This window comes from Myxine glutinosa, chromosome 10, assembly GCF_964187855.1.
Source record: "Myxine glutinosa chromosome 10, kmMyxGlut1.1, whole genome shotgun sequence".
NCBI lineage: Eukaryota > Metazoa > Chordata > Myxini > Myxiniformes > Myxinidae > Myxine > Myxine glutinosa.
In genome coordinates, this window is record NC_136270.1 from 96162527 (window position 1) to 96188523 (window position 25997).

Here is a 25997-nt window from a genome sequence, read left to right on the forward strand (position 1 = left end):
TTATATGCAGCACTTTCGGAGATATAGAGGTGCAAAGTTTTTTGGATTGTCCAAGATGGCGCCTGTCCATGTGACCTATGACGTCATAATTATAATTAAATAATTCTACAGGAGAAAATGCAATACCCTCTCCTCTGGCGAGGGTAATAAAACGGAAAGTTAAAGAATGTAAAGACAAGTGGCTAAAAGATCTATGCGTGAATGTGGAGAAGGCACACCAAACTACCAAGTCCAAAAATGTTTACTTGACCAGAAAACTTGAATGGAAACAGTAAAGAGTAGGATAGGGGGGAAGTACTGACAGACCTGCAGAATGTTAAAAACTGCTGGAAGGAAAACGATGGAAGTTTTATAAATGAAGTTAACAAACACTAAGACTAAATTTACTATAAAAAAAAGGCTTCTGGTGAAATAGGTATGAACATAATCTTCCATTTGTGCAAGTTGCTCTGGAAGAGTGAAGTATTTCCAGACGACTGGGGAAAAGCCATCATTACCCCCATATACAAAAAGAAGGACAAATTAAATTGTGAGAACTACAGAAGCATCAGGTTGCTGAGTCACGCAAGGAAAATCTTAACTATTAATCAAAGAAGAATGATGAAGAAATTCAAAGAAATCATTGTTGAAGCGCAGGCTGGATTTCACCCAGGAAGATCAAAAGTTGATCAATGATTAGCCCTCGTTGGACTTGGGTCCAAAACGGGGGCTTATGGATTGGGTCTCATCCATCCGTCCGTCTGCAGCCAAATCTCGGAGATGTATGGACCGATTTTGTTCATACTTGGCACAAAGACAACACATGACGGTGTACATATGCACATTATTTTGTTTCTGGATGCGATCAAAGATGGCCGACTGGCGGCCATTTTAGTTGTAAAAAACCTGATATTGAACACGTCCTCAACCATTTCTCGGACATGCATTAACCAATGTTCAAACTTCGCAGCAGATAACGAATGATGGCGTGCATATGCACATCTTTTTCTTTCGAGATAAGTTTCAAGATGGCCGACTGGCGGCCATTTTCTTACTTCAATGTGTCCCCAACCATTTCTTGAACATGCATGGTGTGATTTTGTTCAAACTTGACACAAGCACAGTACATGATGGCATACGTGCACCTCACTTTATTTTGCGATCTGATCAAAGATGACCGACAGGTAGACTGGCAGCCATTTTAGTTGTAAAAAAAACCTATAATTGAACACTTCCTCAACCATTTATCAGACATGCATTTACCGATCTTGCTCAAATTTGGCACACAGATAAGGAATGATGGGTTACATATGCAGGCCATTTTTCCCCGAGATTAGATCCAAGATGGCCAAGTGGCGGCCATTTTGTTACTTGATTGTCAAAATAAACCATCTATTCCATTTGCACAATTATCCACCACAAGAGGTTCAGTGGATAATTGTGGAAACGGAAAGGTGAATTCAGTCTCTAGGACCTCATCATCAGCTACGACGCCCTCTCTGCAGACCATAATTTCAATGTCGGCCTCCAAAGCCAGTGATGTAATGGTGGAGGATGCTCAATCTATGTCCTTTGGTTACGATGGTCTTGTGTTGCTGATTGGAGTACCATTCTCCCCTTTGGGACGGTTCCCCTGTTTCACAGCTGTCTCTCCTGGTTGCTGTGGATTTCTAAGCTCTCAACAACATTGGCATTTCCCACAAAGAAACATAAACAAAGAGCTTGTTGCTCATCACAGATAGGTTGTTTGTCTCCGTTTCCTACCCCCTTTTCTTCAGGTCTTGCTCCCTTTCTCTTTCATCCCTTCATCCTTTTCCAATTCAGGCTCACAATCTCACCGATGCTTCATTATTTCTCTCTTCTCCTGTTTGTCCATAACCTCCTTAGTCTCTTAAATTCCAACATTCCTCCAAGGATTCAAGTTTACCACCATCTCTGGTCATCCTATGTCGATACCAACTTTATGTCTTCTTTCCACATTAAGCCTCCCCCTATATATTTGCTATGCTTCCTTCCCTCTTCTCTCTCCTGTTGTGTAATACCCTGTTGCATACACAGGTTGTCCACCACCCCTCTGTCATTCTGTGGCCTTCTACCCTCTATTAACTTGCTCTTTGATGAGCCGACACTTTGGTAGAACTTATCGAGCAGACATGATTACAGCCACGTTCCCACGTGGCTGTAATCATGTCTGTCCGATAAGTTTTCACGTTGCTTAGCTCGTGAATGGCTGTCATGAAACGGCAGTTTATTTGATCTTTTGTTTCTTTAACTTTTGCAAAGAAGCTAAAGGGGGAAGTTTTCTTTGGTTTTGCTCCCAGGACATTTCTTGGTTTGATGATCCAAAGAATTCCACTGGAGCCTTAACCACGCGACTCGCCACAGATGCTTCTGACGTTAAAGGGGTATGCATGCTTTTTATATTTTATCGATATGCCTACTGTATACCCTCATTGCTTATATTGGTTTCCTTTTACCTGTTAACACCGTAGTAGAACAAGATGTAAGGTCAACCTCTAATGAAATTTGTACCCGTTTGTCAAACATGCAGATGATAGGGACCCGCCTCGCCATCTTGGCCCAGAATGCTGCCAACATGGTTACCGGTATCGTTATCTCTTTTGTGTATGGCTGGCAACTCGCCTTGCTTGTCTTGGGCATCGTGCCTGTTCTCGTATTGGGTGGCATGTTGGAAATGAAAGCAATGTTTGGTCATGCTGCAAAAGACAGGAAGAACATGGAGGATGCCGGAAAGGTGCCACAGCTGACTTTCTTTTTCCTGTCCCACATTTCTGTTAATCAAGTACACTTCAAAACCAAACTTAATTACCTTAATGCTTTTGGCAACTTTCTTTTTGAATGTGTTGTTCAGTTTTTCATTTTAAGCCAGGAAGTGGGAATTCCATCATTTTTTTTTTTTGCAGTGCCTCGTATTCATGTTTCATTAGTTTGGTTACTTTGACAATTGTTTTTTTATTTGTTCAAATTTGCCCTAATCAAGGCTGAGGCCTCTAAATGTGAAGGGCTACAAAGAAAAAGAGGAAAGAGGAAAAACTGGCAATGATAGTATGTGTGTGTATATATATATATATATATATATATATATATATACAGACTTGGCATTTAATATGGAATATTTTTTTTTCTTGACTTGGGTTTACTTTCTTAACTCAGTATATCAATCTAGTGAGTTTCTTTTACACTTTGGTGATTTATTTGTTAAAAGAACCATGTCACTGATTGTCTGTCGCAGCAAGAAGTCAACAACAGGATTATATCACAGGTGGCGTGGCAAAATGTACGGACAGGTGCATTTGATGATTGGCTTCACAGTCGGGTATCCAAGGGTTGTTGCGTTCTGTATTAGTGGAAAACAACTGCTGCACGTCTCCAAAAGTTATTGCCGCTTCCTCTGGAGATGGTCCGTCAACTCGACAATGCTGTTTGTCATGGAGTGGTGGCTTTACGAAATTACGGCATGAAACAGCGTGCTATTGCGCGGCAGTATGGCATCACTCAAGGTCAGGTGTCAAAGATCCTGAAACGAAATGCTCAGAAGGGTGTCCCTACTCCAATACCGACGCCAGGACGTCCCCGCAGAACGACAAGGAGGGATGATCGCCAGCTGCACCGGTTAGTCCGCAATGGCCGTACCAAGTCAGCTAATCGGCTTAGGGCTGAGTGGCAGCAACTGACAAATGTGCCTGTATCCAGAAGGCTAGTCAACCAATGACTGGATCAAGCAGGCTATCGTGCCAGGCGTCCCCTAAGAAAGCCACGCCTGACCAGACAACACCGCCAGCGCCGATTGCAGTGGGCCAGAGAGCACCATCAATGGCAGCCAAGACACTGGTATCACGTGATCTTCAGTGACGAGTCTAGATTTCTGGTCTATCATCAAGATGGCCACGTCCGAGTGCACAGACAAGTGCATGAAGCCTACAACAAAGATTGTATAGTGCCAAGAGTCCAAGCTGGAGGTGGTGGGGTGACCGTTTGGGCTGCTTTTCATGCAGGGGGCAAAACTGACCTGGTTGTCCTGAATGGAAACCTGAACCAGTTCAAGTCCAGGGCCATTCTGGAAGAAACATTGCTTCCATTTGCTCGTGCAGCCTTTCGAGGAAACTTTGTCTTCCAAGATGACAATGCACGGCCTCATCGTGCTCGCATGATCCACTTTCTTGCTGACCGTGGTGTAGAGCATATGGAGTGGCCTGCCATGTCCCCGCATATGAATCCGATAGAGAACTTGTGGGCAGAATTAACGCGTCAAATCGACCACTTGCACCAGCAGCCGACCTCTGTGCGTGAATTGCAGCAGGCTATTGTCACTGCATGGCAAGTAATTCCTGTTCAAACCTTGGCAAATCTCGTGAACAGCATGCCTCAACGTGTATGTGCTCTCCTGAATGCTCGTGGGGGTTACACGAAGTACTGAACTGTAATTTTACTGTCCGTAATCCCAGTCGTAATTTAACTTTTGTTTTTGTTAAAAACAATTTTGGCTAATGTGCAAAATAAAGAGATACTTCTAGAAAACGCACAGAAGTTTAACACAGTACTGTCCATGAATTGAGATCGACTAGGGCATGCCCGTACTATATATAAGCTAGGACGTGCCCGTACGTGGGTGCCCGTTCCTTGCCAAAAAAAAAAAAAAAAAAAAACATGAATGGTTTGGTCCATTCGCAACGACCACAGAACCCCCCCCCCTCTATTTACATGCAATGGTTTGGTCCAAAGCGAACGGTTTGGTCCATTCGATGTGATTCGATGATTCGATGTGAATGGTTTGGTCCATTCGCAACGACCACAGAACCCCCCCCCCCCCCCTCTATTTACATGAATGGTTTGGTCCATTCGCAAAGCCAAAGCGAACGACCACAGAACCCCCCCCCTCTATTTACATGAATGGTTTGGTCCATTCGCAAAGCCAAAGCGAACGACCACAGAACCCCCCCCCCCCCCCTCTATTTACATGAATGGTTTGGTCCATTCGCAACGGCAAAGCGAACGGCGAACGGCTAAATCGCCATAGCTCGGTAAGTACTTGTCCGATTAATTTCAAACCTTGAAAAGGCACATCCTCGGGTGCCCAGCAATATACCTGGCAAGTTTCAAGTATATCGGACCGGTAGTTGTCGAGAAACAGCGGTCACAGACAAACAGACAAACGTACAAACGTACAGACAGAGATTACTGGAATTATAGATAGACTAGGGCATGCCCGTACTATATCTATATCTAAAATTATATCCCCCCCCCTCTATTTACATGAAATGGTTTGGTCCAAAGCGAACGGCTTGCGAGTGGTGACAATCCCCCCCCCTCTATTTACATGCAATGGTTTGGTCCAAAGCGAACGGCTTCCGGAGTTTGGTAAAGAAATCGCCATCGCGTGCACAAACGCGCAGGAAAGCGAATGAATCGCAAATTCGTTTTTATTAGTTGTAAAACATAGTTTAACGCCAACATAGTTTGCAAACGTGAAATAAATGAATACGCTCTCAAATGTGCCATCCGAGGCAGAGTGTGCCCGCCACGTTCGGCACACGCGATCGTTCGCTGCTCTCTGATTGGTTGAATCGTTTTTTGGACATAGCTCGGTAAGTAATTGTCCGATTAATATGAAACCTTGAAAAGGCACATCCTCGGGTCCCCAGCAATATACCTGGCAAGTTAAAAGTATATCGGACCCGTGGTTGTCGAGAAACAGCGGTCACAGACAAACGTACGTCGTACAGACGTACAGACAGACAGACAGAGATTACTGGAATTATAGATAGACTAGGGCATGCCCGTACTATATATATGCCCGTACTATATATCTATCTAAAATTATATCCCCCCCCTCTATTTACATGAAATGGTTTGGTCCATTCGCAACGCCAAAGCGAACGGCGAACGGCTTGCGAGTACAGTGACAATCCCCCCCCCCTCTATTTACATGAAATGGTTTCGTCCATTCGCAACGACCACAGAACCCCCCCCTCTATTTACATGGAATGGTTTGGTCCATTCGCAACGCCGGCACACGCGATCGTTCGCTGCTCTCTGATTGGTTGAATCGTTTTTTGGACATAGCTCGGTAAGTAATTGTCCGATTAATATGAAACCTTGAAAAGGCACATCCTCGGGTCCCCAGCAATATACCTGGCAAGTGAAAAGTATATCGGACCCGTGGTTGTCGAGAAACAGCGGTCACAAACGGACAAACGTACAAACGTACAAACGTACAAACGTACAAACGTACAAACGTACAAACGTACAAACGTACAAACGTACAAACGTACAAACGTACAAACGTACAAACGTACAGAGATTACTGGAATTATAGATAGATAAATAAGCTTGGCAGGGGGCGTCTCCTTCTCTCCCTCTCCCTCGTGCTCTGGCGCCCAAATCACACAATAAATTCGTTTGGGGAAGTTATCACAAGAGGATTGAATAAAACTGTAAACGACGGCCCGGATAGTATTTGTTGAGTACCACAATCGTATTTTCTTTCATGGAGACCGCCATGTTGTTAAGCCGCTTGCTAACGGAACACACCATCAAACATTGCCTTTTCCACAGTGCGAGAGAAATGGGGACCAGTTGGTTTGGTCTACCAAATATCATATACTATGCCGGTTGAACCATAATAAGCAACCTCGACTCTACGTCTGCAAATCGGTTTGAAAATCAAACGGATCAAACTATACAAAATTTGCCGGAACTTGCCGGCTCCTACCGAAGTGTTAAGTATGTGGCATATCGAGAGTCTTGCGTCCCTGAAAACGTCATTTGAACTGAAAATAAGTAGAAGCATCCTACAATTACGTTTTTAATTCCGTCTAGTTTAATAATTTAAACAACATGAGTGCACCGTTTTTAGAAAGACGCTGCTGGGATAATATATCGGTGGATTAAAAAGGTTAAAAAAACAAACAAAAAAAACAACAACAACAACAACAACAACAGGAAATTGATCACGTGGGTGCCGTTCTTCCGATGAGGCGCGCATGGTGGTTCGGGGATTAACTCCTGCTGTAAGTGTAAATACGATTGACGGAAGACAGAAGAAAATACCGGAAGGCAAACAAAACGTTATTGTTTTATCCGAAAGACAAGGTCCGGCCTCAGAATGGTCATTTGCTTGTATTTCATGAAAGGAAACTGCCGCTTCGGCGAACGTTGCTGGAACGAGCATCCGCAGTCTGGAGCGAGTATCCCGTCGAGCACGAGGACTGAGGCCGGTGAGAATAATTTATTTATTACATCCGCAGAATATCGGTACAGTACTTCAAACCCTTCGTAAAACAGCCCGGTGTGTTACACACATGTCCCTCCCACTGAACTGAAAATACATAGAACGCTCATTGCCACTCACCACACAGAGAGCAGTGCAGCTACCGGGGGGCATCTTGCTCTTGGTTTGCCTGCTAATGCTCTGCTGCGCGAAGACGATTTCCGCGTGTAATTTACAACGATTTTTGAGACCTGAGGAGGAGAGGAGTGAGGGGAGAGAGGAGTGAGGTGAGAGAGGCGAGGACTGTGGGGTGGGGGTGGGGGGGAGAGAGGAGAGGAGTGAAGGGGGACGGAGGAGAGGAGAGGAGAGGACTCTGAGGGGGAAAGAGGCGAGGAGTGAAGGGGGGAGGAGAGGAGTGAAGGGGGGAGGGAGAGAGGAGAGGAGTGAAGGGGGGAGGGAGAGAGGAGAGGAGTGAAGGGGGGAGGGAGAGAGGAGAGGACTGAAGGGGGGAGGGAGAGAGGAGAGGACTGAAGGGGGGGGGAGAGAGGAGAGGAGTGAAGGGGGGAGGGAGAGAGGAGAGGAGTGAAGGGGGGAGGAGAGGAGTGAAGGGGGGAGGAGAGGAGTGAAGGGGGGAGGGAGAGAGGAGAGGAGTGAAGGGGGGAGGGAGAGAGGAGAGGAGTGAAGGAGGGAGAGAGGAGAGGAGTGAAGGAGGGAGAGAGGAGAGGAGTGAAGGAGGGAGAGAGGAGAGGAGTGAAGGAGGGAGAGAGGAGAGGAGTGAAGGGCGGAGGGAGAGAGGAGAGGAGTGAAGGGGGGAGGGAGAGAGGAGAAGAGTGAAGGAGGGGGGGAGAGGACTGAGGGGATGAGGGGGAGAGAGAGGAGAGGAGTGAAGGAGGGGGGAGGGGAGAGGAGTGAGGTAGAGGAGTGAAGGGGGGAGGGTGAGGGGAGTGAGAGGATTGAAGGGGAGGGAAGAGGCGAGGAGGAGGGGGGGGGAGAGCAGTGAAGGGGGAGGTGAGAGCAGGGAGAGGAGAGGAGAGGATTGAGGTGGGTGGGGGGAGGTGAGGAGAGGGGGGACAACATTGAGGGAGAGGTGTGAAGGAGGAGGGGGGAGGAGAGGTGTGAGGGGGGAGAGGTGTGAGGGGGGAGGAGAGGTGTGAAGGGGGATGGGGAGGGGAGGAGGAGAGGTGTGAAGGGGGAGGGGGTGAGGAGAGGTGTGGAGAGCAGATTGAGGGGCAGGGGATATAGAGGGGCAGGGGGATGGAGAGTGAGAGGGTGGGGGAGGGGGAGGAGAGGAAAGTGTCTTAAGGGTACAAGGTATGAAGGGCTGACAACCACCAAATCTCACACGCAGACCAGGCCTGACCTGGGGATTGTCCTAAAGGTATTTTAATCCACCACCTCAGCCCTTGAATAACCCCTAAAAACCCTTTCTACATGCTTGAGAGATTAGACCCCGATGACCGCATAGACCCATAACACCATTAAAACCCTTGAAGACACTGAACAGAGAGACAGAGACACAGACAGAGACAGAGAGAGACAGAGACACAGGAAAATGGTGAGGTGAGTTGAGGCGATTGTGATGGGTAAATGGGTGTCCGGGGTCTTTGGGGGTATAAACGGCCTTGAGGGTCTTTAAGGATGTTCATGGGTCTTAGCGATCTTTGGGGTCTTAAGGGTATAAGGTATAAAGTGTATTTGGGGTTTTAAAGGGTCTTGGTGGGGGGGGGGGGGGGGGGTTCTTAACTCTCAAGCATGTAAAAAGGTCTTCTCTCAAGCATGTAATGCAAGCTATTAAGCATGTAAAAAGCATGTAAAAGAGGTTATTAGGGGTCTCTAAAGGTTTAGCTGGTGGATAAAAATACCCTTGGGGCAATCCCCGGGTCGGACTAAGTCTGTGTGCCAAATCTGGTGGTTGTCGGCCCAGCAGTCTTTGCAAAAAATGTGACCAAACAGACACAGACTTGTGACAAATTTTATTTATTAGATGGTGAGTTGAGGCTATGTTGGTTTGGGTTTATTTAAAATTTCCTGGGTTTTCCCGGTAGCGTGGGGACTCTGCTCATGGGATATGTCCCCACGGAGTATTGAGGTGCCGTATCACCATGGAAGCCAAGCGGCTTGTTCGTTTGTTGAAATGTTCTAGTTTTGTATTTTTAATTAATATTCTGCAATTTGCAGATTGTGTTTTTCACTTGGAAGTTGTGAGTTACGATGTGTAAATAATGGTGGGAAAAGTCTGATTTAATGTAATTTAATTCCAGGCAAAAGGCACCAAAAGGTGAAAAATTTGAAAGGGGTGTAACACTTTCTATAAGCATTGTACATCATTTTTCCCTCTCTCTCTCAATGGTGAAGAATCACTTAAATTATCGGATCTGGATCTTCAACAAAATAATAATTTTGTCCACGTCACATACCCAACCTCTTCACCAAATTTCATCCAAATCCGTCCACAACATTTTGAGATATCCTGTTCACAAAACCAGACAGACAAACAGATAGGGGTGAAAACATAATCTCCGTCCACCCTTGGTAGCGGAGGTAACAATACAGGAACTAGACAACGAAGCATCATATGAATACCTTGGAGTAGAACAGGGCCACCAAATATGTCACAAACAAATGCGAAAAACAAGTACCAAAGAATACCTGCATAGAACGAGGCTGATCCTGAAAACACCTTTTTCTCCAAGGAACAAAATCAAAGCCATAAACAAACTTGCAATACCAATATTCCAGTATAGCTGCGGAATAATAAACAATAATCAGAAATCGATAAACTGGATATCAAAACAAGGAAACTTCTCATCATCCACAAAATATTTTCGAAAAATCAATGCATCCCGAGAATGTACATTCCGAGCCGAGAAGGAGGTAGCGGGCTGATAGAGCTCAATTAAGTGCACAGAATGACAACTGTAGGATTGGCCGAATACGTAAAAAGTGCAACAGACGACCGAATCCAATTTGTAAACTAGAACGGGCACTCGGTAGAGCGCATACCTTCGCCGCAGCTACTGTTCTGTACTTGGCATGGGAGTGTAGGGAACAGAACAGTGAACAGTTTGGTGCTGATTTCATGCAAATCGGATAAGAATTGACCGAGTTATGACAAAAAACGCACATTTTGCAAGGTCGTGACCCCCCTGACCTTTGACCCCCAACCGCTAACAAGGGTAATGTCTTCACTGGGTCATGTCGTATATCACAAGATCGGGCATTGAATTCTGAACATTTTGGCATTAGTTGCATGCCAATTGGATAAAAATTGACCGCGCTATGGTAAAAATACGATTTTGACCTTTTCGTGACCTTGACCTTGACCTTTGACCCGATTGCTCCCAAAATCTAATCAAATGTGTCCCGTATAATAACCAATCATCCCACCAAATTTCATGCAATTCGGTTGAATACTTTTTGAGTTATGCGAATAACATACACACACACACACACACAGACATACAAATAAATACACAGCGATCAAAACATAACCTTCCGCTTTTGCGAAGGTAACAAACATGAACGCAACAAACCTGAAAAAATATCCCGAACCCACCAAGAAAATAATTTCCCAAAACAGGTGTGGCGAATGGAAGATGCTGCGCAGGAAAATCAAACCAACAAATATAGCCCCAACAATTGCAAAAAAGACAAAATATATAAGTCGAAATATCAAGAAATATACACCAACAACTGGGAGAATGGCGAAAGAGCAGGGAAATACAAAAAAGAATTGGACAGAGTGGGGATAGACACAGAAGGCTCGTTCGAATGGTTAAGAACAGGTCAGCTCAACTGGGATGTCGCACAAATCATAATAAATGCCCAAGATCAAGGACACTACACCAATGGATTTAAAAAGATGACGGGACCGAGCCAGACGGACAAGTGTAGATTCTGCAAGACAGAAACGAAGTAATCGTCACCTCCTCTCAAGATGCAAAAAACTATTATCAGAACAACTTTACACACAACAGCACAACAAAGTATGCAAAGTGATTCATTGGCATATCTGCAAAAATTTAAACATCCCAGTACCAGAAAACTCATGGAAACACGAATCAAGGGCAATCATTGAAAATGAGGACGTCATGGTCACATACGACCTGATGACTCCATCGAGTGTGAACATGTAAAGCAAAGCATTGCGTCCGGACATTGTACTCAGGAACAAAAAGGAAACGACAGCATTGATGATTGAGATATTAGTACCTTCCCAGGCAATCCGGGTTCGGTGACGATCCTGAAAAGAGCCCTTAGAACAAAACTCTGAAAATGTTGAACAGTTTGGTCCATGAGCCATGATCCCTAACCGAAGCGGAGATGGACACTTTGGGTCCTGGGAGGACTCGGTTCCACCTCCTGAAACCCGCAAATGGAAAAAACCACCGACACCCAAACACACACAGACACGCGCGACACAGGCACGCGCAACACAGACACGCGCGACTGGGCAACCACTAATGTTGAGCCTTGGCGAGGGTCTGAAGGGTATAAAAGGTCTAAAGGGTGAAGGGACCTAAAGGCGTCGAAGGGGTATTGATATGTATTAGGGTAGATGTCTTGGGGGTCTTAAAGGATCTTCAAAGCGCTAAGCCTCAAAGGGATCTCAGCAGTATAAAAAGTCTAAAGGTTTAAAAGGTACATTCCAATTGTCCTAAAATTAATAGACGTAGGTGTAATCAGGGTGCAACTGATGTTCAAAATCATTGGCAGAGTGAGCAGCTCAGATAATGTACATGTCTGCTACACAACATGTGTACATGTAATCATTTTTTCAACAAAACAAATAATCTTCACTGAATAATTCAATGACCATTGTCATCACTACTTGTCATGGGAAAAACGATATATCGCATGATATTTCAAAAAGTTGTGGATGAGTTGTGACGAAACTAGGTGGACGAGTTGATTAGGCAACAATAACTAGTCGATTAGATTTTGGTTCAGGTCCGAATCCAGATCCGGCCTATCATTGGAATACAAAACATGAACTGTTCAGCCTGGCAGAGGTGTGCGCTCTACCGAGTGCCGTTCTCGATCTTCTTCATGTCTTAACCAATTTTAAAAGACTGTACTGTATGTTCCTGTATGCCTGCCATTACTTTCCACGTCCAACCGACCTCTCCCATGTTTAGATGATTTTGCGTGACGAAATAAGACATATTTTTAAAAAAAATTACCTTTTTAGTGAAACACTTTTCATTTTACATGTTTATTGTGTGTGGGCCATCTAACTCTGTAGTCCAGCCTGGCGAAAATGAAAAAGGATTTATACACCACCCCAAATCCAAGCTCGCAATAATCCACATCCGACCAACCTCTCTCTCCCATGCTTTATTTCACATGAGAACATAAGACACATTAAGATTTTCTTTCAAACTTTTTAGTGACTTTTCACTTCAATTGCACATCCTTTTTGGTGACAAATCATTTCCTCTTCCACAGCCTTTACTTTAGATCAGTGGTTCTTAACCTTTTTAAAGGCGCCGAACCCTAACGAAACCCACTGAACACTCGCGGAATGCCTCAAATTTGACCAAAAAAAATTAAGAAGAATAATTGCATCTTAATGCGTTTTCTGTTCTTCTTTTCGGGAGGCGATCTGGGAAATGCGTGGTTTTGTTTTGGCAAGGGCCACCCTAAAATCATTTTCGCATGCAAGCCTGCTCCTTTTCTTTGTTTTCATGTCCACCAGTTTCAAAAACGCATGCTCGCAGAGATACGTTGTAACGAACGGCGTGAGGATCTCAAGGGCAATTTTAGCGATGTAAGGATACCCTTCCATTTGGCGGCACCAAAACGTTGAGAGCGTTGTTGTGCCTAAGAGTTGTTGTTGAGTCTGGCTCTGCTGAAGTTTGATGAGGTCGTCGATGAGGTCGTTGACATTTGCCATTGCAACGTCGAAAGTAAACGGCTGCCGCACCCATGCTGGGTATTGCTCTTGGTCGAGGAAGTAGCCGTCGAATGACTTTCCCAGCTCATCCAAGTGCGTGGCAATCGCTTGCTTCAGCTCCCCCGGTACAGCAGTGCCTCCAACTTCAGACTCATCTTCGATCCCGCTCACGCACTTGTCCAGTAGCGAAAAGTTTGCGAAGTTGTCGTTCTCTGTTCGCCGCCTCCACAACGGTAACTTCTTTCGGAAAGCGCTCAGCTTTTCTTCAGATTCTATGACATTCACTCCACCACCCTGCATCTGGCAATTGAGATGATTGAGTGCGTCGAAGATGTCAGCCAAGTACGTCAAGGCGAGGATGAACTCTGACTCTTGGAAGTGCGTTGCATGGCAATGCTGATGTTCTCGCAAAAAACAGGGCTAATTCTACACGCAAGGCAAAAACACGGCTCACTACCTTCCCTCGTGATAACCATCGAACGTTAGAGTGGTGGAGGACTTCGAATTCTGAGCCGATTTCATTGTACAGCTCTTTGAAGATGTGATGATTCAGAGCACGGCTTCGCACGTAATTCACAGTTTCAACGACGATTTTCAGAACATTGGCCAGTTTTGGAGGCAGGGTTTTTGATGCCAGCGTGTGTCTGTGCAGGACGCAGTGCGTGACGATGATTTGTGGTGCATCGGCCTTCACCAGCGCTCCAAAACCGGATTTGCATCCCAGCATGGCTGGAGTTCCGTCCGAGCAAACTGCAGACACCATGTTCCACAAGAGGCCGTTGCTTCTGAAGAAGTCGTCCACAAGCTTCTTCACGTCAGCTGCCTTCGTCGTCGTCGTTGTTGAGAGGCTTGCAGAACAGAAAGTCTTCGGTGGTCTCGTCGAGTTGAAGGCTGAATTTCGTCGGGCTCGCGACTAAATCTGCAACTACCTGGGCGAGAAGGTCGTCGCTCATGTCGTCGATTCTGCATCTGATGGTGTCATTTGAGAGTGGAACGAGAGACACCTTGTTTTCAGTAGCTTTTCCCAGCATGATGTTGGCCATCTTCAACGCGGCCGGTTTGATGAGTGTCTCGCCAACGGTGTGCGGTTTGCCCTGCTTTTCGATCAGGTATGCAACTTCATACGACGCGGTGAGGATCGGTTTGTCAATTGGAACGAAGCCGAGAGTGGGCAAGGTAGCACTTGCGTCGAATCGGACTCTCTTCAATTTGAATTCATCCAGCGTTGCGTCTTTGTGCTGCCCCTCGCTGTGCAGTTTTTTGAAGTGTTCCTGTAGTTTTGCTGGTGCTTGGCTGGAGTTGCTCAACTTGACATTGCAAAGCATGCATTGAGGACGCTGACTTCCATCCCGTTCCGTCAAACATGTGAACCCGCACCGCACATAATCCTCCGACCACTTCCTTTTTTTGCTCGACATGATGCAAAAAAAAAGAAAGAAAAAATAGAAAAAAAGTAACGAACTGATCTTAATTGAGTTCGGGCAAATAATTATATGACAAAAATTAAAAAAGGAACATGCTTAAATATAATCAGGACCCCTCTGAAAACTGAGAAATGTTAACGAACAAAACATAACTTATAGTTACGATGACGGGATTTATTATCCACTCAACTCTATGTCACCTCAAATCCCATTATAATATTACATAGAAAACTGCGAATTGCTAGTTTTGAATTGCGACCAAAGGAGTTATATCACCTCCACCTAATTTTCTGAGTAATTCAATCATATTTTATAATCACCATCCACTTTTGACTTTAATATAACTCTGAACCCACCCTGCATATCCACAAACATTTCCAACTTACTTTTTAATTTATCAGTAACTCCAAAGTAAGGCGACCAATGACGCACGGCACACGGCAAGCTAATCGAGGCTATTCACTGGAATTTCCGAACACCTGCGAAGTCCAAAATCCAGTAAGCAAGTAAGCACCATCAACAGAATAATTAGCAAGTTGCTCATTGATTCAACTTACTACAGTCAGTGTGAAACAACTTATCTTAAACACAGACCAGAGAAACCATGAATGGGATGGGAATACAATTACAAATAACATTTCCATTTGTTCGTAACATACATAGCAAAAGAATAATAATATTAATAATAAGCGTAATTACACATAGATTCAAAATTGATACAAAACTTAAAAAAAAAAAAAAAATTGCAATGCGTTTCGGAGGACCTCCGCCGAACCCCTGAGACTGGCTCACTGAACCCCTGGGGTTTGGTCGAACCCAGGTTAAGAACCACGGCTTTAGATACTTCTGTATTTTTTTTTATCATTTGTACTTTTTGTGACATGTTTGTGCACATGTTTTTCCCCTTTAACTTGTATATTTTCAATCGTGTGTCTTTCCACGGGTATCACTCTTTAGTATTAATATTTTTTAATAACATGAATATTATGCTATTTTCATTGGTGTTATTAGTTTTGTTATTACAAGCAGCCTTGAAAATACACCACAATTAGCTATGTTAACACGGATATACACCTTAACAAGGATTTCACCCAAGGTAGACAACTCCATTTGTGAGGCGGGCGGGGGGGGGGGGGGGGGGGGTGCAAATTAAGTCACTACAACCTCCATAATGTGACCCTTAGTCCTCCTGTCAGTTTTGGTTGAGATTGGATAAATAACGACCGAATGTATCACGGTCAGACAGACAGACACCAAATTCTGTACTTATTGATGCGTCTCGGAGTACCTCCGCCGTCCTCTTAATGGTCTCCAGGAATGCGTCTCGAGTGTAAATAGGGGACCAAGTGTATTGACATTTAGATCACAGTTGTGCTTGTATTGTTTTTTATGGGATTGATCATTGTGCTTGACGAGATCTGTTTCACTTCCTTTTCCTGAGTGGCCAGTGTGGTTATTTATTTCCATTTGATGTACCACTAATTTATCCTTCAGTATGAATGTGTGCTTGCAATTTTTGCAGGGCATGGTCTGCGGTACAACCTAAGATATTCTGCTGGTTTTGTTAAGCAATCACATTTTCAAGGTGTGGGCATACATGGCATGAGACTGCACAATGAGAACTATGCACCAAGGGGACGTGGGTATTCTTTTCCTTCTGAAATGGACAGTCATTTTTCTGCGGTGGAGAATAAAAATGATCAACCAATGCAGATGATGATGTAAGTACAGTATTTTGTGGAATAATGAAATGATGTATTGTGATGAATTAATAACAAAAGTGTGTTTTTTCATTCTTTCATTTGAATTTTGTCTCTGAAGGCCAAAAAAACATTTCAATGCTTTGGTCGTGCAAGTCAATAATGATGAATTATTTTATTGACTTTCAGAGGCTGCATCCAGAAAGACATTGCAAGCTGGCATGAGAGTGGACAATGGTTGCTGTCGTGTTATTCTCCAAGCAAAGAACAGTCTTGCATCTCAGGTTGGTTGTTGTGCATTCTAATAACAATATGTTGGCTTCAAAAATTTGGTTAACATGCCCGTCCATTAATTTTAAAGGTTTGGCAAAATGTGACTTTTCTAAACAAAGGCGTCGTCTCCAAAAGAAATGCAACATTATTAATTTACCTAATTGACCGAATCGACCTTTCTCCAGACATGCTTGACCGTTGGCGATTGCACATTGGAGTAGGATTAAATTAGGTAGGCCACCAGTTGCATTATTACTGACGCGCAGCTCTGCTAATGATGTAGTGCCCTGCACATTATGGTAGGAATTGTTGTTGGCAATAACTCAACTACTCTTCGCAAAAGACAACCCGAGGATTTTGTACATTGACAAACTAATGCTAGTAGGAGGGACCCCCAACTTAATGGTCATCCGAGGATGACAATTTGTGATGCAACCAGGCTGTCAGCCAGAAATGTTAATTGGGGGCTATAATTTGGTGAGCAGCACCCCCTGCCCCCCAATCCTCAAGCCACTTGATTTGGCTCATCCACCATCCCTACTCCCTCCCGCCCTCTGCATCGCCTCCTTTCCCCAAATCTTGTGCACGTGGCGCTATTTCGGTTGAAAACGTCGAGGCAACTTTTTTTAAACGTTGCATGTGTGCTTTGTACCAGACAACAATTCTCATGAACAGCACCATAAGATTACACGTAAAGTATCTTGAGGAAAGGAAATGCCCATTGTATTACAGCATGTTACAAAGAAGTATAGTAAATCCTCGCTTATCGCAAGGGTTGTGTTCCCACAAAACCTTGTGATAAGCAAAACTGCATTAAACGAAACATATTTTCCCATATAAACCCATGTATTACAGGGGGGATGTGTTTTTGCCTGGGAATTTTGGGGCTACCTGGGGTGGTTTTTAGACATACAGTACACAAATAAATAGATACCAAACATTTAATATTATATAAACAATAGACTAAAACTTTTTACTCTCCAGGTAGTGGTGACATTTTCTTTTTCCGAGGCTGGAGAAATGTAGCTGATTGTGGGAGGAAAGGTCCACTTATGGAGAGGCAGAATCGTCTGCCCCTTCACTCAACACTGTGCGGTCACTTTCTTCACGAGCGGGAATGATACGGCTGCTAGAAGGAGCATCCTGGCTGGTGGATGTAGTTGGTGATGCATCTTTCCGCTTGGAAAATGCATGGAAAGTGGGCTGGGGTGGCTTTCTTTGCTGTATACGTTCCTTGTAGCAATGAAGGGCAGCATTAACAGCACAGCTAAAACCAGTGCTCCTTTCAATATTTGGATCTTAAACGATAACAAATTATATGGCCTGCTACAAACGTGCCGAGAATTTCGCTGAGGTTTTGCATGGCGAGCAGCTTGAATTGAGGCATCACAGCATCTTCTTTCTCTTATTCTTCTTCAGCCTGCTGCTGTTCCAACTCGGTGAGATTTATCATTGTTTGAGGGTTGTGCATGAGACTCTAGTAAGCCCTCCACGTCCTCTGCATCAACCTCATCAAAACTAGAGTCCTTGTATTTAGAGAGTCCCGACAACTTGCAATTATAAGATATTTTGTTTCCATTAAGTGGACCTTCCATTAAGTGTGCATTAAGTGCACACCGAACCTGTTTCCATTGGGTGTGAAACGTAATGTGTTGGTTTTCCAATCAAAATGTCTTTCTCTGCACCAAAAGGGAGATTATATTGCGTAATTTATTTTCGGTCTTCCAATGTGTCAGAGTAAGCATACAATCAGACAGGATTGATTTAACCGTATAACATCTCACAGAAACAGTGGCAAATGAACAGGCTCACAATAATCCACGTCATTACACTTCAGTGTAAATGAAGGGGAGACAGGTTAAAGAAGGATTTTCAAACCTTGAGACGATTGAGACATGGATTGTGTATGTGTGCCCTCTGAATGGCACCTCTGCATACAGCTGGTGACACCATCACTTTCCTGGAGCAGCTCTTCAGAAACCGCATCGTTGCCCTGGGTACCGCTTTGGCTACGTCAACCGCCCTGCCACACTGGATGATCTGAAGCAGGAGGTGTCAGACTACATCCAGGCAGTGCCACATGAGACCTACAGGAAAGTTGGACAGAACTTTGGAGTCAGGATCAATGCCTGTCTGAACCGCGGAGGAGCACACATTGAGAATGTCAATGACAAGGATTTTGCGTAAATGCCAATTTCAGACCTTGGGCTCTCACTAACTCCAGCAGTGACTTACTGCAATAGCAATCAGTGATAGAAAATACCATGTCATAAGCTTTCAAGAAATGTTTGGTTCACGTTCCTGAGGTTTCTGTTTCTTTGTAAATGTGAAACACCCTGTATATGTTTGTATGTCTGTGTATATATGTATGTATATACATATATATGTATATACATATGTATGTATATATATTGTTGTGGATATGAGAATTGAGCTTTTTTATTGTGTAATGAATTGTAAAGACCACCCTCCTGCCTCCATTCTGTGTATAAAGGTCAAAGGGCGTCCCTTAGTTAGGTCATATACCATCACGTTAACCAATCATAGATTTCCTCCTTGTTGGTAGTTATTTCCTTATTCTGTGTAGGTTAAGGCTCTGTTCCCACTAGTTGACATTCTCCATTGCACCAAGTGAAATAAGGTAGATCCTCTTTCATTTTCATTCCCAAAGCCCCATTCCCAAAGCCTCTATTGCCAACTGCATTCGCCGCCATTGCCAATTTGCTCCAACTCGGAGAAGAAGGACGTGGCCCGCCCATCGTCATCAAGAGGTGGAGTCAAGAAGCCCCTACGACCAACCAAGAATGAGTGGGTATGGCTCAAGAGGGCGGGGTTATAAAACCCGTTGCATCAGCCCCCACCGAGAGTTGCGCCACAGACGGCGGATGAGTCGAGACGAGCCCTCGGAGAAAGAAGGGAGACGCGTCCTGAGGTGAGCCAGAGAAGCAGCTTTGGCTGCACCAGCAGTTTGGCTCCACCAGCAGTTTTGGCTCCACCAGCAGTTTGGCTCCACCAGCAGTTTTGGCTCCACCAGCAGTTTTGGCTCCTCCAGCAGTTTTGGCTCCACCAGCAATTTGGCTCCACCAGCAGTTTTGGCTCCACCAGCAGTTTTGGCTCCACCAGCAGTTTTGGCTCCACCAGCAGTTTTGGCTCCACCAGCAGTTTTGGCTCCACCAGCAGTTTTGGCTCCACCAGCAGTTTTGGCTCCACCAGCAGTTTTGGCTCCACCAGCAGTTTTGGCTCCACCAGCAGTTTTGGCTCCACCAGCAGCTTTGGCTCCACCAGGCAGCTTCGACCCGTTACCCCGCGGGAACCAGATTGCGGTGGCATCGGTGGCCGTCGAGGTCCAGCCCGACGTCCCATGCGGGATCAAGCTCCAGCCAGCTCCGTGCCTTCCTCCCCTTCTCTGCCGTCCCAAACCATTCCAGTCCTTCCATTCCTGCCTGCAAATTCCCCATTCGTGTGAGTCCGTCTTTGTTTGTTCTGTCCTGGGTATTAATTAAGACTGCATAGGTAAGCTAAGTTTCACTGTGTCCTTCTGGTCCGTCCCTCTTTCTGCCTTTATTTTATTATCCTTCCTTCTCCTTGGTTTCTTTTGGTTGTAAATAGTAATAAATCCTATTCGTATTTCCTACCTCTTGTCTTCTTCTTCTTCACATCCGTCGTCTTTGTCTTTTCCCAATTGAATACCTGTGGCACAATTTGGCCAACGTTCAGAATCGGGTCTAGTCTTTGCTAACGGTTCGGGCCGTGGCTGCCATCCGCTCGGCAAATTAACATCTTATCCGCGGTCTGTAACAATATCATTCTCCTGCATTTGTTGGTCAACTTTTTTTTTTTTTTACCTCCACCACGGAAGGTGGATGGAGGTTATGTTTTCACTCTTGTCTGTCTGTTTGTTTGTATTTGAACAAGATATCTCAAAGTTGTGGATGGATTCGGACGAAATTTGGCAGAGATCTAGCGTGTGTGACAAGGATGAAATTATTAGATTTTGGTGAAGATCCGGATTCAGATCCAGCTAGTGTAATTTTTAAGTGATTCTTCATCATTGTGAGATAGGGCCTTCACGAACGAAGCTGCTCACCAGCCTTTCCGGAGGTCGCGGTGCAGCTTCAGGGACCACGTCGGTCAGTGACAAGCGAGGGGACTAATCCCCCCTCAAAGGGGAACCATAGGCCGACGTTGGGTTCCGTAACGTGTATATATATATATATATATATATATATATATATATATATATATATATATATATATATATATATATATATATTGTTGCGGTTTTGTGTTTTTGCAATAAAGGTTAATTTTCCCCCTCATAGTAAGTCACACTACAACACGTAGCCTCGCGATAGTTCAGTTATTTCATAGTAAATGTAAGCATAGACCTTTTCCTGTGTTAGTTTTGCGTTGAGTCGAATAATGAGAGTTAGGTTTCCCTCCAATGCTTTATGCCGCCTCGATGCTTTGGTTTTTTGTGGGAAGCATTTGGACATGTGGGAAGGAGTATGGATGGTTTTGACGGAGTTCATGGGGGTTACGGATATGGAGTGAGAAATGGAGAAGGTGAAAGGATTTTGGAGTTTGCTGATGGAGCTGATTTGTTGATTTGTAATACTCGGTTCCAGAAAGAGGATAATAAGCTTGTTACATACACGTCAGGTGGGTCGACGACAAACGTTGACTACCTGATGGTGCGTAGGCGAGATAGGGGGCACCTCCGAGACACAAAGGTGATCCCGGGGGAGGAGGCTGTTTCACAGCACCACTTGGTTGTCTGCGACGTAAGGGTGAAAGGTGCGAGGAGAGCTCGGCGGGTGAAGTACCAACCGAGAATGAAGGTGTGGAGGTTGAAAGAGGTGACACTAAGGGAGGCATTAAAAGAGAGGCTGAGTAGGGTCGAGGATGATGTGGTTGAGCTTGAAAGTGGTTGGATGTCAATGAAAGCTAGTCTGTTGGGAGCCGTTGGTGAGGTATGTGGATGGACAAAAGGACCACCGAGGCACTCAGAAACATGGTGGTGGGATGATGAAGTTGGAAAGAGGATTGACGAGAAGAGGAAGAAGTTCAAGGAGTGGCAGAAGGCGAAGGGTACGGGAGCAGAAACAGCAGAGCATGAAAGTTATAAGGCAGCCAGGAAGGCTGCAAAGAAAGAGGTAGCAAAGGCGCAGGAGGCATGTAGGAAAATGTTCGGAGAATGCTTGGATTCGGAAGAGGGTCAGAGAGCGGTATTCAGGATTGCAAAGCAGATAGCGAAAGAGAGGTGTGATGTGATGGGGGTGAGCTGCTTGAAGGATGAAGTGGGACAAATCGTTGTCGACCCAGATGGAATTAAAGGAAGATGGAAAAGATATATGGAAATGCTGTTGAATACAGAGAATGAATGGGATGGCAACATAGAGAGTAACCCAGTTTTAGGACCGGCAGAGAAGATAACTGAGAAGGAAGTTGAGGAAGCGATAAAAGCAATGAAGGGTAGAAAAGCGGGAGGGCCGACGGGAGTTGTGGGAGATATGTTGAAGGCAGCAGGAAGTTGGGGTGTGAAGAGAATGACAGAGATCTGTAATCTGGTGGTGAAAGAAGGCCGCATTCCAGTGGATTGGGAACTGAGTACCCTCGTCCCTCTATACAAGGGGAAAGGTGACCCTCTGGAGTGTGGCTCGTACCGAGCGATAAAGTTATTGGAGCATGGAATGAAGGTATTGGAAAGGGTGTTGGAGAGGAGGATAAGGAAGAAAGTGAAGATCGACGAAATGCAGTTTGGATTTATGCCAGGAAGAGGAACGACAGACGCGCTTTTCATTGTGAGGCAGTTGCAGGAGAAGTACATGCAGAAGAGGAAGAAGTTGTTTCTTGGGTTTGTTGATCTGGAGAAAGCATTCGATCGGGTTCCACGCAAAGTATTGACATGGGCATTGAGGAAGTTAGGAGTGGAGGAATGGTTGATCAGAGTAGTGATGGCAATGTACAAAAGAACGCGCACAGCTGTAAGGACGAAGGACGGGAACAGTGGTGAGTTTGAGGTGAAGGTGGGAGTGCATCAGGGGTCGGTACTAAGTCCACTACTATTTGTAGCTGTAATGGAGGTGCTGGCTCAGAACGTAAAGGAGGGTTTACCGTGGGAGTTGTTGTATGCAGATGATCTGGTGTTGATTGCGGAAAGTATGGATGGACTGAAGGAAAAGATGAACACGTGGAAGGAATGTATGGAGACAAAAGGTCTGAAGGTGAATATCGGAAAGACGAAGGTGATGGCAAGTGGTAAAGCATGTGGTGAGGTGGAAAGAACTGGGAAGTGGCCCTGTGCTGTGTGTAGGAAGGGTGTCGGAGTGAACTCCATTCAGTGTACAATGTGCGCTGAGTGGGTTCATCAAAAATGTAGTGGTCTGAGAGGGTCATTAACCAGTGTGGCAGCTACATTCAAATGCAAGGTGTGCACAGAGGGAGCTGCAGATGGAGGAAATGTTGAGTTGGATCTTGGAGACGGTGTGAAGCTGGAAGGTGTGAAAACATTTTGCTACCTCGGAGACATGCTGAATGGAGAAGGTGGATCAGACTCGGCAACGGTTGCTCGAGTGAGATGTGCATGGAAGAAGTTTCGGGAATTGAGTGGCGTGCTGATGATGAGGGGAGTGTCGTTGAAGCTGAAGGGAAAGGTGTATGCTGCATGTGTGAGAAGTGTTATGATTTATGGGAGCGAGACATGGGTAATGAACGTAGAGCAGCAACGAAGGTTGGAAAGGGTGGAAATGCGAATGGTTCGACGGATGTGCGGAGTATCGTTGAGAGAGAGGAAGACAAATGATGAATTGCGAAAGATGATGGGAATAGAGCCTGTGATTGATGCTGTGAAGAGGAACAGGTTGAGATGGTTTGGTCATGTGTTGAGGAAGGATGAAAGTGACTGGTTGAGAAGAGTGATGGAAATGAATGTAGAAGGAAGTAGAAGACGGCGGAGACCGAGAAAGACTTGGCTAAAGATGGTGGAAGAAGAAATGCGGGCAAGGGGGTTAACAAGGAGAGATGCAGAAAATAGGGCAAAATGGAGAAGATTGTCATGGGGACCGCAAGGCTAACCCCCGCTCTAGCAGGGAAAATGGCCTTTTAAAATGCATGTTGTTGTTGATGCTTTGGTTTTTGGCGCAAATACCACGAGGCTGGCCTGACAAGTCGAGGCAAGGCGGAGGAGGAGCCGACAGTAAGCGCGAGCCGCCAATCAGGGTTCGAGGGGAGTGGCTTACGACTGTGGCAAAGGCATGGTTTGGAACATTCGATGCGGGCTAAGGGCGTGGCAATATAACCCTTTGCGCAAAGCCCCCACCTCAGTTATGAGGCAAGCCCATGCGAGAAGGACAGGCGCTGAGTGATGAGCTTGAGTTATCAGTTCTGAGGAGAGGTGCGTTGAAACAAGTCAAGCAGTTTTGAGGGGAGAGGCGCTTGAACAAGTTGAACGCTCGGTTGAGCTTGAGGCAAATCCCCTATTGAGTTACGCGAGTGAAAGCGCGCCGTTGATTAATCGCGCTGTGAGGAACCGCCGAGCCGGGCGATAGACGCGCATATTCGCCAGCCTGCCTTTGTTCGAGATACGTGCCGCAAGGATCCCTCCCGCCTGCCTGCCTGCCTTCGTCGAGGGACGTGCTGTGACCGGCAGAGGGCCACGCCGGGCGAGCCGTTCCTGAACAACGGAGCCGGCGCGTTCAGCGCATGAACAGCATCCTTTTTTCATTCCCCCTGTGAGTGTGAACGGGTCCGTGTCTGGGGAATAAGCTAGGACTGTATAAGACTGCCCTGTGTCTCTGCTTTCTACCGAATCATTGTAAATAATAATTAAATCGTGTTATTCCTTTGATTCTACCGCTGTTGTGTTTTCCATCATTGACTTAGCGTGGTACGAATAATTATCGCTCTAATCGGGTTCCAATACAAGATAACTGCACGGACCACGTGGTACGTCATCCGCTCGGAAGTACTCAAATTAGGCGTGGTTCGTGCGAGACCTGATCCCCGCTTCCACGGCGGCGTAGGTATTTAGGTACGTGCGAGAATTGTCCCGAAACCCTGTCCTGCGTCTGCCCGAGAGTAGCGACTCAAAGTCTCGCGGTTGCGACGACCCAAAAAGAACAAGGGGCTTAATCTCCCCTTGGTAAGGGCAGGAGGGTCAGCGAAAACCGTAACTATATATATATATATATATATATATATATATATATATATATATATATATATATATATATATATATATATATAAACTGAACATCAAAAGAAACTTATCACTTTCATTTTTTGAAATGTGTAGCTTCACAAACACGTTTTTTTTGTTTGTTTTGTTTTTTGTTTGTTTTTTGTATACAGGATCGAGGTTCATGAAAGAGCTAACATTTATCACACAAAAAATCAAACACAAGAAAACATATAATAAGGGTAGCTGTAGACCAAATGGGGAGAGAAGGGGAAGCACAAACACAACATTTGAGAGCAGGGACATAGAACAAAGAAGGAAATGTTTTAGTTTTTTTTGTTTTTTTTGAGTTAAGATTTTAAACAAGGAAGTATGGGGTGAAAAGACGGAAAAAACTGAGAGAACGAGAGTAGATGGACCACAATCGACTGCTGAGAGAAAACAAAGCTTCAGGATAGGAAGCTTAAAGAACTAGGCCGCAAATAACGCGGCACGAAATACTCGACTATTGTATTATATACTTCGATATTTAAATACTTGGTACTGAGTACTGAGTAAATTGTATATTTAAAAATTTAAATACTATTTAAAAAAACCCATTTAACAAATATTAAATACTCGACTATTCACAGGTATGAAAGATTAACACCGAGAATCCTCCGAGGGACACACTATAGGTACACACACGTAAGATAAATACAGTTTCGACAAAAATACAATTGTGAACAATTACTTAACTTCGAGCGTGCGTGAAGAGCATGGCCAGCTTCGAAAAACCGTGACCTCCCCGGCAAGATCTCGCGAGATCCTTCAATTGTAATGGCTGATTATGTAACGGGAACTTCACTTCAATCACCTGGTTGATCAACAATGGCATGCTTGAGTGGTTCTGTATAGGGATCTTTCCCTTTAAATAATGACCGTCTTAATGAAATCCTTCAGTTCTCGTGGTTAGACATTCATTTACTGCTGTCTATAGTCACTAGATGTTTCTGACAGGTGTTGGAGAATTCGTAGCTGAGAGACTCAAGACTCCAATGACCGGACACAGGTTTACAAAAGGTCTGGTTTATTAACTGGTTATTCACTTCATTCCATTTACCAAATAATACCGCATAATTCAATGGCTGAGATTAACTCTTTTCGCATGGTCCTTCTCGTTCGGCTGATGTTCCTCCGCCACTCCCGTTGGTCAGAGCTCCTGGTAGCAAGTCTTCTCGACTCCACGTTTGCTCTCGTTTATATGGACAAACTGGACTTAATCCCCTTTTCGCTGACCGTTAATCCTTTCTCCGCTAATGCCCCGAGGTCATGC

At 45.0% G+C, this 25997-nt stretch overlaps 1 protein-coding gene across 3 annotated transcripts in view; it reads left to right on the forward strand.

Moving 5' to 3' along the window:
• The first annotated feature begins 6928 nt into the window (after positions 1-6928).
• Positions 6929-25997, forward strand: part of NUP42 (nucleoporin 42) — a 50367-nt gene continuing 31298 nt past the window's right edge. For 2 of the 3 annotated variants that reach the window (XM_068126444.2, XM_078785914.1), the window contains exons 1-3: positions 6932-7217; positions 16053-16251; positions 16420-16514. In XM_068126444.2, the coding sequence (XP_067982545.2) occupies positions 7106-7217; positions 16053-16251; positions 16420-16514 (406 nt within the window). In that variant the 5' untranslated portion in view covers positions 6932-7105. Of the gene's footprint in view, positions 7218-16052; positions 16252-16419; positions 16515-25997 lie in introns of all 3 variants that reach the window. The other variant, XM_068126445.2, reaches the window with a different exon arrangement.